This window comes from Bubalus bubalis, chromosome 18 (genome assembly GCF_019923935.1).
Source record: "Bubalus bubalis isolate 160015118507 breed Murrah chromosome 18, NDDB_SH_1, whole genome shotgun sequence".
Lineage (NCBI taxonomy): Eukaryota > Metazoa > Chordata > Mammalia > Artiodactyla > Bovidae > Bubalus > Bubalus bubalis.
Window position 1 is genome coordinate 45,475,805 of NC_059174.1, and position 13,962 is coordinate 45,489,766.

Genomic DNA, 13,962 nt, shown 5'->3' on the forward strand with positions numbered 1-13,962 from the left:
TAACATTACAGAAGTGGGAGGGAGAATAAATATAACCAATAAGTGTGTAATTATTCAGTATGGCAGGAGGTGACATATGCTAGTGCTACAGAAAAAAAAAAGAGAATAGGGTGGGGTGTGGTGGTTTCCAGATGGAAAAAGTAAGTGGTTTTAAATCAAGTAGCCACGGAAAGCTTCATGAAGATGGTGACATTTGAGCAAAGCTCTGAAGGAAGGAGGTGAGGGGAGCAACCCATGTGATATCCGTGAGAAGAATGAGTTTGGTAGTGAGAACGGCAAGTGCAAAGGTCCTGGGGCTGGAAAGGCGCCTAGTGGGTTGCAGGAGCAGCAGAGCTGTTAGCAGGAGTTAGACTGAAACCGCCCACCCTGGCCGGGCACCATAGTAACTACTCAGCAAGAGTTATTTTAAAACAGGAAGTCCTGGTAAGGAACTCGGAACTAATAAGCCACGACCAACTGGAAGAGTTTAGGAAAGGTCAAAAGAAGACCCCATGTGTCCTTCCACCTCCCAGAATCCTTCTCGTTGGCATCCTCTTGGCTGAGCAATGTGTGCACCACCAGGAAGGACCTTGAGTCAGAGTGATTGGCCAGAGGCAACCAGGAAACTCATCCTATCACCTTAAAACCTGAGACTGCAAGTCAGGTGGCAGAGCAGTTCTCCTGGGTTCCCTTACCCTCCTGCTCTCCCTGCCAGGCATCCCTTCCCAATAAAGTCACTTGCTTTATGAGCATGTATGTCTCCTCAGACAATTCATTTCCAAGCATTAGACAAAAGTCCACTCTCGGGCCCTGGAAGCAGCCCCCCTTCCTGCAATAGGGCAGCCAGTGGGACTGGAGCTGAGGAGTGAGTGAGTGAGTAAGTAAGGGGTTGAGGGGGAGGAGAGGTGATGGGGGGCCAGGTAGGGGAGTGACTTGTAAGTTGTGGGTCCTGGCGAGGATCTGGCTTTTGCCAGGAGAGATATGCAGCCAGAGGAGGGCTCTGAGCCGGGGGTCCCTGATCTGACTCAGGGGTTCACAGGTGCCCTTCTCTGAGTGTGGGGAGCAGGCTGTAGGGGTTGGGAGGGAGCAGGGAGACCAGGGAGGAGGCTGTATGATGGTCCAGGAGGGAGAGGATAGAGGCGGGGCCGGGGTGGGGAGTGGGGTTTGGTTCTGGCAATATTTTCTGGTGTCTAATTCCCTCTTCTAACCTGCTGTCTGTTCTTGGGACCCTCAAAGTTACGTGGGGCCCGTGGCCCTTTTGTCACCATTCCCCTGCCCAACACGCACAGGGTGTGGAGTCAACCTGCCTTGGAATCCTAACTCTGACCTTAAATGACTCGGGAGGTGACTGAACCCCTCTGCACTAGTTTTCTCCACCAGTAGAACAAGGCTTGCCCAGCAAGTGGTGAGTCCTGCAACCACACACACCGCAGCGTTGTTAGTTGACAATAGAGAGGCGGTTAGCAATAGTAGGTGATGACTCAGGGATGTACAGGGGCGTGCCCTTGGCTCTCCGCACTGCCTTCTTGGATGCCAAGGTGCAGGGGGAAGGGGGATGGGAAGGCTGAGATGTCAGGGCCCCTGGTTGCCAGCGGGCTGCCTGGTCAATGCCTTCCCAGGGCCGCAGGCACCGGCCAAGCTCTTAGAAGTGCAGACTCATTTCTCTGCATCTGCAGCCAAGCAGGAGCCTACCAGCCCTAGAATCTGCCTCAGAGCCTCAGGGGTCCCACCAGGCTGGGCTGGGCAGCCACTGCAGGGTGAGGCACCCACAGCTGGGGAGAGGCAGAGCAGGGTACCCACGAGTCAGGGAACTGATCCGAAAGAAGGAAAAGGCAGCTATTCGGGGAGGGCAAAAAATGAACACAGGCTTTTATCTAAAAGGGGAAAAATGTGTGTGTGTATATATATATATATAATGTATGTATTTTTATTATACATATATAAATGGACTTCCCTGGTGGCTCAGTGATAAAGAACCCACCTACGAATGCAGGAGAAGCAATCCCTGGGTTGGGAAGATCCCCTGGAGAAGGAAATGGCAACCCAATTCAGCAATTTTGCCTGGGAAATCCCATGGACAGAGGAGCCTGGCAGGCTACAGTCCATGGGGTCGCAAAAGAGTCGGACACGACTTAGCAACCAAACAAACAATGAACAAATATACATAAATACATGGCATCCAAAGTTCAATTAAATTCTGTTTGACACTTAGGTGACCCAATTCTGAATTTATTTTTTCCTCCATTCTTTTGCTGTTGTTTTTGACCTTGTGTTTTATTATTTTGTGTAAATGTTTATTTTAAAAAGTTTTTTTGCTGACTTCCCCCAACTTTTCTTTTGAATTATTTTTAACATAAACCAGTACAATGAACCCAAAAACCCTTCAGAGAGATTCACTAATTGTTAGTAGTTTGCCTCATTGCCCTTAGCTCTCCCTGTCTCTGCCTATGTTTATGATTTCTGCATCTCAGAAGTCCTCTCTGGCCCCTTCCACGTGCAGGCATTTCACAAGGCTCGGTTTCTTCCGATATTAGTTGCCTGTCAAAGGCTTTTCAGGAGGAAGTTACAAAACAAGACCAGGCTTTTTGCTAATCATGCCTTTTCCCCTGACAGCAGGCAAGCAGCCCTGGGGATCTTTCCGGCGTGATGGCTCCCATTACATTCCCCAGGGATCCACCACCTGGCCGTGAGTGACCACGGTCACTGCTGTAATAGTGGTCACGTAGGCAGAAGGCGGGTCTCAGATGGAAGGTGATAGGAGCAGGCCTGGGGCTGGAGCACACGTGGGTCACCCACTGCCTCTCTTCCTCCCATGGAACCTCCTATCAGGGGAAAATGGGGCCAGGGTCACCCCGAGAAGACAGACCTGTCCCTCCAACATCTAGTGCCAAGGAGGGATGCGGTTCAGTGAAGCCAGATCTTCCACGAGAAACCTAATGCGTAGCTTTACGTTGAAATATCCTGTTTAAATGTTCGCAGCTATAAATAGTTGCAATACTTTTGGAACTAAAGCACACACTGCAATAGTTGGGTTGGCCCAGGGGCCACCAATTTGAGATCCTCATTTCAGCGACTGAGACAGGCTGGGAGGAGGCTGTGGCGTGCCCCCCTTGAACACCTAGTCCCCTCTCACACTATAACTCCTACTCACACTCAGGACCTCTAGCCATCGGCCCACGCCCTCACCCCCAGAGATGAGGAAACTGATCCAGGCCCATCAGCAAATGTGGTCCGTCTGCTCACCTGCCTCCATTAAGCAGCTGTGCCCTCACCACCCCCGCCTCACACCAGAAAGACCTCTGAGATTGTGAGGGGAGTCATAAGAGTTCCTTTTTCTTATTATTTAAGAAATACTTCATGAGCACCACTATATGCCCTATGTATAATTCAGATGAAAATGTGGGGGGAGGAGCTGATGTGCCAGCAGGGGAGGCAGATAATCAAAAAAGCAAAGAGAAGGTTCCTAGAATATGCTTTGAAGATAGATAAGTCAAGAGGGAATAGAAGGACTTCCCTGGTAGCACAGTGGATAGAGTCTGCTTGCCAGTACAGGGGACATGGGTTTGATCCCTGGTCCGAGGAAGATTCCACATACCATGCAACAACTAAGCCCGTGAGTCCCAATTACTGAGCCTGTGCTCTAGAGCCCATGAGCTGAACTACTGAAGCCCAAGGGCCTGGAGATTGTGCTCCACAACTAGAGAAGCCACTACAATGAAAAGCTCACACACCACAACGAAGAGTAGTCCTCGTTTGCCACGACTATACAAAGCCCGCACAAAGCAATGAAGACCCAACACAGCCAAAAATAAATAAATGAATAAATAAATAAAGAAGGGAATAGAAAGCACAAAGGTGGAGACTTTCCTGGTGTTCCAGTGGTTGGAACTTCATCTTCCAACGCAGGGGGTGCAAGTTCAATCCCTAGTCAGGAAGCTAAGATCCCACATGCCTGTAGGCCAAAAAACTGAAAAGGTAAAACAGAAGCAATATTGTAACAAATTCAACAAAGACTTTAAAAATAGTCCACATTAAAAAAAAAAAACCTTAAAGAAAGGTGGCGAGAGGGTCAGGGAAGTCCACGTCTTCAGCCAGGATTTGAAGAAGGTATCAGAATGAGCTCCTACCTAGTGACAGACAGGAGAAGAATCCCAGGCAGAGGGAGCAGTTGTTGCAAAGGCCCTGAGGCAGAAACATGCTTGGGGAGGGAGACGGGGTGGCAGGTGGTGGTCCCTGACCCTTCCCCAGCTTGCCTAGTCCCTAAGATGGGGACTCACTCTAGTGACCGTAGGGCCTGATCCAACCTCGGACACATTTTACTTACTCCACAAAGTGTTAGGGAAATTAAAAGTCAGTTACCAACATTTAAAACTCAAGAGGTTTCATCCTAAAAATCAGTGTTTCCGGCTTCTTTTAGTGTGAGATGACATCCGAGAAACTCAGAGAAACTCTCTCTCTCTCTCTCTCTCACACACACACACAAGAGCACAAACCTCCAGGTAACAATATGTGTGTGTGTGCTCAGTTGTTCAGTCATATCTGATTCTTTGCAACCCCGTGGACTGTAGCCCGCCAGGCTCCTCTGTCCATGGGGATTCTCCAGGCAAGAATACTGGAGTGGGTTGCCATGCTCTTCTCCAGGAGATCTTCCCGACCCAGGGATCGAATACATCTCTCTTATGTCTCCTGCATCTCAGGCAGATTCTTTACCACTGAGCCACCAGGAAGCCCATGAGTCACCCTGTCTGGCACCTCACGTGACTCCTGGAGGCCAGGTAGACAGCAACATGCCCACAGCCACACCCCCAAAGTGGCAGGACAGGACCTGACAGTTCCCACTTTTCTCCCACAGGTGCTTAATTCTCATGTCACAGGGAGCAGCTCCACATAAGCCCCAGGAGGTGACATTCATCTGTCCATGGGTATCTCTGATCCCAGACTTCCCCCGTGACTCCGCGGTGAAAAAGTCCGCCTGCCAATGCAGTAGACTCAGGTTCGATCCCTGAGTTGGGAAGATCCACTGGAGAAGGGAATGGCAACCCACTCAAGTATTCTTGTCTGGGAAATCCCATAGACAGGGAAGCCTGCTGGGCTACAGCCCATAGGGTCACAAACACACACACATAAATGTATTTGTATATAATCATACATGCTTAATGCATACACATATATAAATAAGCAGACACACTTTAAATATGACTGAAGTCAAATCAACCTGGAAGACTAATCCCCAAAAAATTCAAACCCCAAAGGATGCAAGCGCTTACATGCACTCCACTCCCTGCAGACTTTCCCCAGGTTCTCAGTGTTCACATTTGTTCCAACCACACAGGGGTCTCAAGTCCTGCCTCTCCCCGCCCTAAGCCCCAGCCCCAGCCCAACACCCACTTGGATGGGGCACATTCTAGTCCAGCCTGCTTTGGGTATAGCCTTATAAACATCTGTCTATCCAAATGCAAGATTACGTGATTAAAGCTTCAGGGAACAAAGCTGGCAGAAGACTCTCACTGGTGGTCTCCTCAGGCTGCAACCAGCCCTTAAATATGTTTTGTCTAACCTGCATATTTTTTTTTAATGGGAGCTAACTTTTAATATAGAGAGTGCTGCATAAAGATCCAGGTTGCTGACATCTTTTGAAAGCATAGAAGCAATTAGCTAGAATTGTATACAGATTATCCTGAAATTCTTTTAACTAAACTCTTTTCCTCAATGTAGTACATTTGCAGGATATAAAATTCAGAAGGTACAAGAGGGTGTATGAGGATAAGGGAGTCTCCCTTCCCAGGCATCTCCCAGCTTCTGGGTCCTCCTTTTTAGAAGCAACCATGGGTGCCAATCTCCAAAGATACTTCATTCATTCATAAGTACATGGATATACATTCTTTCTCCCCCTTACAAATGGTAGCATACTCCTCAACACCTTGCTGTTTTTCCCCCATAACAAGATGTCTAGGAGATACTTCAGTTCTGTTCGCCAAGTTGCCATCGTGACTTGTAGTCTCACACTTGTCTTGCTTTACTTGTTCATGATTCTTGTCTGGCCCTTTTGGTAACTGAGCATGCAGACTCTGGCACAGGTAAAGGATGGCACATCCTTCCTAGCCACCCTGCACTGGTCCCCATTCAAGTTTGGATGCATGCAGTTCCCTGACTTCCCGGCAGAGGGAGACACCACTTCATTCCCAAGACCACCAAACGGGTCTTAAAAGGGACATGGCTATCTTGAAATGTCTGGGAAAGAGATGCTGTCTGCCCAGACACAAAGACCCCCTTAGCTGGGCTGGGATCCTCCCCAAATCAGGCCTCCCTTTCTCTGTTTCTAACTCCCTCTGAACCTCCTGCTTTGACTGAGCCACATCCTGACTGAGCCCCACTCTTTGTTGAGACTGGCCTCTCCTTGATGGGAATTGAGGGGAAACCCTGTCTTAGTCTAGGGCCTGGGATTGAGAATTTGCCCGAGGGACCCACATAAAGAATGTATATATCTGGGCGGGTATTCCTTGCCCCAACCTCGTCCTTCCCTGCTGAGGAGTGGGGGCCGGGGGCGGGGGGGGAGTCCTTTCTCCCTGCCCCCAGCAGACAGCCTCCAGCAGAGCCTTGACCTCGAAACCTCCTGTCCCTGTCCTGCCCTCCAACACTCGCCATGGCACCCTTTCTCTGGCCTGGCTCCGGCGGCCTTCTTCCCACCCCCGCAATGGTGTTGGGGGTCGCCTGGAGTCCAGCTGGTGGCCAGTGCAGAGCCACCCCTTTCCTGGCCCTGCCCCTCCCTGTGACCCCAATCCTCTGCCAGCCACTCAAAGGCGCCTTGTTCTCCATCCAGCCCCCAGACAAAAGTCCCTCTGTCTAAAAAGGAGGAATTGGGGGGAGGGGGCACCCCAACGGGAACCAAGTGGGGGCCTGCACAGACCCCAGCCGGAAGGAATGTCATGAGGAGGGCGGGGGGTGGGGGGGCGGGGAAGGAGGCCAGCACAGTGCAATGGTCTTATCCAGGGTAACAGGCAGCCCCCACCCCAACGCCCACTGCAGAGACATGTGGCTCCCAGCACCCTAGGGAAGAGCCCCGGCTGCGAAGGTCTGCCTTGAGCTGGGAACCTAGTGTCCAGCTCCCTAGGCCGTGATGGGCAGGATAGGGGAGAGGTCATGGTCTAAGGCCCAACAACCCCCACCCCACCCCCACCCTTACCCCTTGGGCATCCCACCCCCACCTCATGACCTTGGGCCTATTGGCCCATTTTGCTGACCCTCCAACTGTGTCAACAGCAACAAGTAGCCTGGAGGAGGACCTTAGATCTCCCACAATGGCCACCAATCCCTCCTCCAAGGACAACGCCCAGTCTAAGTAAGAAAGATTACATTATTACAACCAAAGCATGGCCTTCTCCCATCACCCCGCCAGGCAGCAGCTCTGCTATTAAAGACAGGAATATCTCCCTCTTCCCTGTTCTTTTCTGAAGGGCAGGAGATTGGAGAAAGCACCTTCCCTGCATGTGAGAGGCCGAGTTCCAGCCCTCATCCTGTTCTCCTTCTGCCCTGCCTAAGGTTGCTATAATCTTGGAGACCCCAGGGGAGTTCCCTGCCACTGGAAGTGGTGGCGGGGGGGATGAGTGGGAACTGTCTCTTTAAGAGCAGGCATGAGGTGAGAGAACCCCTGAGCTTTAGGGAGTCAGACTAGTTCTCTACCTGCCCAGGTTTGCTTAGGGCGTGGTGGCTGTGGATAAAGGCAGGACTCAGGCTAAGCAGCCCACTCTCCCGGAACCTGATCCTCCTCGCAGCCTGGGAAGCACGCAGGTGAGGGGCTGGGGCCCTCTCCCTCCAACTCCTTCTTGGCTCTGCCCCTCTCTCTACTGCTTTCTGTTAAAGACACCTAGGACCTTCCCACATCAAGGTCCTTCTATGGGGGAGCAGGTTAGAGAACGCCTTTCCTCCCCATCAGTCTCTGTACAGGGGGCTGAGTGAGCCAGCTGGGGTGAGGGTAAGGCCCACAGATGGGACAGAGTGTCCGGAAGACTGGTGGGTCTGGGTAGATCGGGGTGTCTGCATAGACCCCAGACTGGATTGGGGGATCAGAGGAGATGGGTGGATGACGATGGACTCAGGATGTCCTCATGTTGGGAATATGCGGGTCCTGAAGACCTCTAGGGAAAGGGGCTAGAGGCTTCCTGGGGAAGCTCTAAAACAGGGGGGTGGGGAGGAGATTTCAGGGACATGAGGGAGTCGTTTTGTTCATGCCTGAAGGGCCTGGCCACCATCATGGAGAAATAGAGAGACAGACAGTAGGGGGTGGATGGCGGAAACGGTCCTCCCACCACCACTGGGATCTCGGGTTGGGAGAGAGCAGAGAGGGGTGGGTTCAGCCTCCACTGCAGGCTGCCTTCCTTTCCAAGTCTTCACCCCGACCGCAGTCAGTTCTGGAACAGCCGGGGAGACCTCTTTCCACAACAGCCTGAACAGGGCAAGGGAGGGCACATGCCCAAATGCCAGCTCCCAGCGGCCAGCAGTGTGGGACAGTCAGCTGGCAACATGCAGGGGCTAGGGTGTGGCTGAGACCACCCATTATTGCCCCCTGTGCTGGGCATGCTGGGAGATCCCTGGAGATGGGGCCTATGGAGACCCCCACCAGCTAGGGGGGTTTGAAGGCTCCCATGGAAAGAAGCTTAAGCCCCGAGACTCTGAGTCTTGCAAGACAGTATAGAGCATTAAATTCAATTCACAGGGGTTCTAGGTTGTGACAGCAACGTGGGCTAATCATAGTGCCAATTTCATCAAGCTGCGAAGATTATACGCATGAATAAGTGCAAAGAGCTGAAAAGTGTGCCCGGCGTGGGGTAAACACTCAATCAGACCAGCTCTTATCACCAGCATTAGTGTTACCATGGGGGGACAAAGCCTAGTGTGTTCACTTTAGACAAGTGTCTTCCACAGACCTGAGCTGGGACCCCCTAAGCCGTCCTGCCCATACATCCACTCCAGCTCTGCCCCTGCCCCCTATTTGGCGGGGGGGGGGGGGGGGGGGGGGCAGGTCCTAAACCCCTTAATAATGTTTCCCAAAGCAACAGGCCCTTTCCTTGCAAGAAATGGATTTACAGACTGACATTGTGGGTCTGGTATACAGGATGAACGAGGAAGCTAAGAGGGCTTCCCAGGTGGTTCAGTGGTAAAGAACCCGCCTGCCAAAGCAGGTCACATGGATTCAATCCCTGGGCAGGGGAGATCCCCTGGAGGAGGAAATGGCAGCTCTCTCCGGTGTTCTTGCCTGGGAAATCCCATGGAGAGAGGAGCCTGGTGGGCTACTGTCATGAGGTTGCAGAGTCAGAGACGACTGAGAGACTGGGCACAGACACAAGGGCGCTAAGCAGGTTCCCAGGATCTGGGGTGGGCACAGAGAGATAAAGGCATCTGTAGAACATTTTGGAAACAGAAAAAGAAACTCAGGGTAGGGGTTCTATGGAGGCTAGAGGAAGTAGTGGGTGAGGGGGCTTCCCAGGTGGCTCATTGGTAAAAAATCTGCCTGCCAAGCAAGAGATACAGTTTCAATCCTTGGGTTGCAAAGATAACCTGGAGAAGGAAATGGCAACTCACTCCAGTATTCTTGCCTGGAAAATTCCATGGACTTAGGAGCCTGGCGAGCTACAGTCCATGGAGTAGCAGAGAGTCAGACACGACTGAACACACAGAGAGAGAGAGATAAACAGGGCGCTGTCTCCAGGTGTGCACAGCAGCAGAGCCGGGGATGCAATGGGCTTCCTGCCAGGCTCAGGGGAGGTGGGGGGTATGCTTTGCCATCTGTGAAATGGGGTCTCCAGGGTTCTTGGGAGGTTCCATGAGTAAAAACCCAGCAAGGTCATTTGGCGGAGCCCAGCAGCGGGTGGATCTAAGTGTTAGCTCTTGCTATCAAGATTGGGACAATCTATGCTGTGCTTTGGCAGTGGGGCAGGGGTAGGGGAGGGGACAGGGGGATGCACGGGGAACTGAACGTGACGAGGAAGGGAACAGTGGAGTGTTCTTCGTGCTGGGCAGACCGACCTGGGGAAAGAGGAAGTGTTTGCTGCCCCAGGAGCTTGGTGGGAGCAGAGGCAGGGACAGGGGTTGGGGCTGGGACTGGGGTAGAGACAGGACCCGAGGACCAGGGTGGGATGGGCGGGGGTGGGGCAGAAGCAGGATGGTGGGGTGCTGGCAGTGTGGGACAGAAGATAAGGCTGGGGCTGCAGCCAGGCAATTCTTTTCCAGGCCTGCGCCCCGCCCCTCCCTGAGTTCTCTCCACCCCACATCCTGCCCTGAGCAGCCCAGGCCCCAGCCCAGGCTCCAGCCCTGGCCCAGCAAAGTCTGGGCAGGGCGGGCAGGCTCCAAACTGTCTATGGGAGACACTCCTGGGGACCAGGCCTCCTGCCACCTGGCTCCCAACGCTCCATTTCCCACAACACCCCAAGGCCCTGAGAGAATCAGCCAGGTCTGGTCTAAATCCTGCCTTCTGGCAAGGTGACCTCAAACACCCACTTTCACCTCTGGAACCTCGATGTCCCCATCTGTAACATGGGGATAACAGTGGGCAGCACCTTCCTCATTTGGTTTCCAGGGTGATTCACTTAAAGCCTCCAGTCCACATCCAGTGAGTTATTATTGCTCCTCCCTCTTCCGGTCTGAGTTCTCACCCAGCCCCCACTGCACTTTCCCACTCCTTATCTCTCAGCCCAGTGAGTTTCAAGGCCAGGCTTTCTGCCCTGGGGTAAGCTGTGTACCCTGGGTGGGGAGCAGAGTAGCAGGAGATTGGGAACCGGAGGCCTCCGGGGGGCCCTGCTGAAGCTGGTCGCTCCCCCCAGACCCCACCAGGCCAGCAACCGACATGCAAGAGGTGGCCCTGAGCCTGCTCGTCCTCCTGGCAGGTGAGTGTCCACTCCTGGACTGCCTCTCCCCACATCCGCTCAGCTGGGTGGTGACCATGTGTGCATGTTACTCTCATGCTATCTGCCTCCCCCATGGGGTGGGGAGCTTCAGGACAGTATCTCCTAGAGGGTAGGGAGTGTCACACTGGTGATTTCAAGGAACACATAAAGGAGGACCTCTTACAGCCAAGGCTCACACAGCTCATCATCGTCTTGATGTCTCCTTGATGACATCTTGGAGAAGGCTCGGCCCTGGGCTACCGTATCTTTAACTCTCTTAAACACTTTATTACGAGTGGGAAGAGCTTCATGGTTATGTGGCAATTACTAAAACCCCCTGGGCCTCAGTTTCCTCATCTGGACAATAGCAGCACCTACTCAGAGAGTCACTATGAGCATTAAACGAGTTACAATTTGCAGACCACTAAGGGTAGTGCCTGGGACAGAATAAGCACCATGTGTCTATGCTTTAAATATAATTTTAAAAATATGAATATCCCTTTAACAAAGGGTGAATAGAGCTTAGGCCCAAAGCTAAACAGCCGACTGCTTCTAGCCAGAATTCAGTCCTAGTCTTTTGCTTTCATTGTCTTTGTTTTTATCCATTATATCAAGCAAGACTGGTATTCCAATAGGATAGTGATGTAAGTTCTTTTTTAAATAAAGTGTATTAATTTTATTAAGTTTAAGGTGTACGGAGTTTATTAAGCTCCAGTACTCTTGGCTACCTGATGCAAAGAAAAATCCTGAGGCTGGGAAAGATTGAGGTCAAGAGAAGAGGGTGACAGAGGATGAGATGGTGGGATGGCATCACTGACTTGATGGACATGAGTTTGAGCAAATTCAGGGAGATGGTGAAGGACAGGGAAGTCTGGCGTGCTGCAGTCCATGGGGTCGCAAAGAGTCGGACATGAGGTAGCAACTGAACAACAGATTAAGTTCATAATTAGTAAGTCACTTTCAGGGAAATGGGGGTTGGGATGTGGATGTGGCAGACCCAGGAGATGACGGCTGAGAACACCTGGGAGTGGAAGCCATCTGCCATCCCCACAAGACTCTCGCTCATTTCTACAGGGGGTGTGGGTCAGTCAGATGTCTGCAACATCAGGCCAAAGGCTGACTAGGTGATCGAAAGCCACCCAAATGGAAACCTACTTCGGGGTGGGGCTGAGTGGGGGAAACCCTCACTTTCAAGGTGGAATGTACAGAAATAACTAGTTTGGGGTTGAACCCCTGTGCCCTCAAGAGGAGGGGAACTGTCCATCAGGGGACCCTTTGCTGAGGCCAAGGGTTCCATGGCCTTGCTCCCAGCTTTGCCGAGGCCAGCACCTCCATCTCTCTCCTTCCCTGCTTCTCCCCACCAGGCCTGCCTGCCTTGGATGCCAACGACCCAGAAGGTGAGCCAGACTGACTCCTCCACCAGTCCACCTCTAAAGTCTCCCTGACGAGCCCTGCATCCCAGCTCTTGTCCTGGATTCATGTTCTTTATTTTTTTTCCTTGCAGATAAAAACAGTCCTTTCTACTATGGTGAGAGCCTCTGCCCCTCCCTTTGCATCCCCCACCCACCCCTCATACCTATTTTGTGCCAAGGGTCCCACACAGGTTGGATGAGGGTCTGATGGGGGTGACCTTGGGGGTGAGACTAATGGTATACTGTTCAGTGCCCCAGTTGAACAGTAAAAACAATGGATTAAGGGAATAAGATGTGCCAGTCTGGTCCTTGGGACTGCCCACATTTTCTTCCACATAGCCCTCCCTCTGCTTCTCAGGTCTCTATTCAAATGTGCCCTTTCGGAGGAGTCTTCCCTGGCCACTCTCCCTCAAAGAGCTCTCCTCTGACTTTCTGTCTCCTGGACCTGCTTATTTGTCTTCAGACCTTCTCTCTACCTAATACCACATTAAATCTCTGTTGCTTGCTGTGTGCAAACTGGAAAGTTAGCACAGGGGGATGGGGGAGCCGTCTGTTCTCTCCACTGCTATAACCCACATCAGAGGTGCCCAAGGGACATTGTCAAGTAGCTGGGGGCTCGGATGGGGAGGGCATGGGCTGGCATGCCATGCCCATGCAAACCCTCTGGGTTTCTCCTAGACTGGTACGGCCTCCGGATCGGCGGGCTCATCTTCGCAGGGATTCTGTGTGCCATGGGCATCATTGTCCTCATGAGTGAGTGCAGGGGCTGGCGGGGTGGCTGGCAGGGCAGGGCAGGGCTGGGGGTGTCCTTCCCTGACATCCTCCTCTCCCCCTAACAGGTGGGAAATGCAAATGCAAGTTCCGACAGAAGCCCAGGTAAGATGGGTTCCCAGTAGCGTGCCTGCCTCATGCTGGAGATGCTTTTCCAGGGCAAAGAGCTAAATCTCACAGGAAAAAGCCAGGCCTCTGGGCCCTGCCCTGGAAAATTCCTGCTCCTAAGATTTTTCCAGGTTCATTCTTCAGAGCCATGAATCTTCAGAGGGCCTCAAATCCGGAAATGCTTTTGGTCCCCTGGATGGTATAACCCTGTGAAAAAATAGCTAAGGAGCTATGTCAGGGCAAGCTGAGACTCCTCTAGCCATGAAGGAGAGGAGAAACAGGAAGGATCAGAGATCTCACCACTTTTCTTTCCCTAGCCACCGTTCAGGAGATGCCCCACCTCTCATCACCCCAGGTAAGACAGGGACAGAGTAGCGCTGAGAGGAACACGGTAGGGCTGGGCGGTGGGGGGGTGGGTGGAGATGGGGTGTGTGTGTGTGTATGGAGGCACCCTGGGGGGAAATAACTTGATCCACTCTCACAAGCTGACCCTGTCACCTCTCCCAGGTTCTGCCCAAAACTGTTGAGAATGGATCAGCAGAAAGAGCTCCAAGGACTACTCTTTCCCCAAGTCCTGGCTCTGCAAGGGAGCCTGAACTCCAGGATGGAATTCTCCACTCTCTCCTCAGACCGCCTGGCCAGGGCTCCATCTCACCTCTCCCTGGAGGGGTCTCTGTTCAATTTTTACTCTAAAATGATTTTTGTCTCATACCCAAGCAGCCTTGAGACTCCCTATATTTGCACTGGGGTTTGTGGTGGGAAGGGCAGAAGGTTGATGTGCATGGGGGCTGGCGCGGAAGGTGGCAGCTGAA

At 52.3% G+C, this 13,962-nt stretch overlaps 1 protein-coding gene across 2 annotated transcripts; it reads left to right on the plus strand.

Annotated features, from left to right (window-relative positions):
* The first annotated feature begins 7,641 nt into the window (after window positions 1-7,641).
* FXYD3 (FXYD domain containing ion transport regulator 3) lies at window positions 7,642-13,861 on the plus strand. 2 transcript variants are annotated; one of them, XM_006065283.4, is made up of 8 exons: window positions 7,642-7,767; window positions 10,797-10,859; window positions 12,224-12,256; window positions 12,364-12,387; window positions 12,950-13,024; window positions 13,111-13,147; window positions 13,468-13,505; window positions 13,658-13,861. In XM_006065283.4, exons 2-8 carry the CDS (start codon window positions 10,820-10,822, stop codon window positions 13,675-13,677), a joined length of 267 nt encoding a protein of 88 aa, XP_006065345.1. In that variant the 5' UTR covers window positions 7,642-7,767; window positions 10,797-10,819; the 3' UTR covers window positions 13,678-13,861. The 2 variants fall into 2 exon arrangements, with proteins under 2 accessions (XP_006065345.1, XP_025125765.1); XM_025269980.3 differs by having other exon boundaries at window positions 7,656-7,767; window positions 10,667-10,859.
* The last annotated feature ends 101 nt before the right edge of the window (window positions 13,862-13,962 follow it).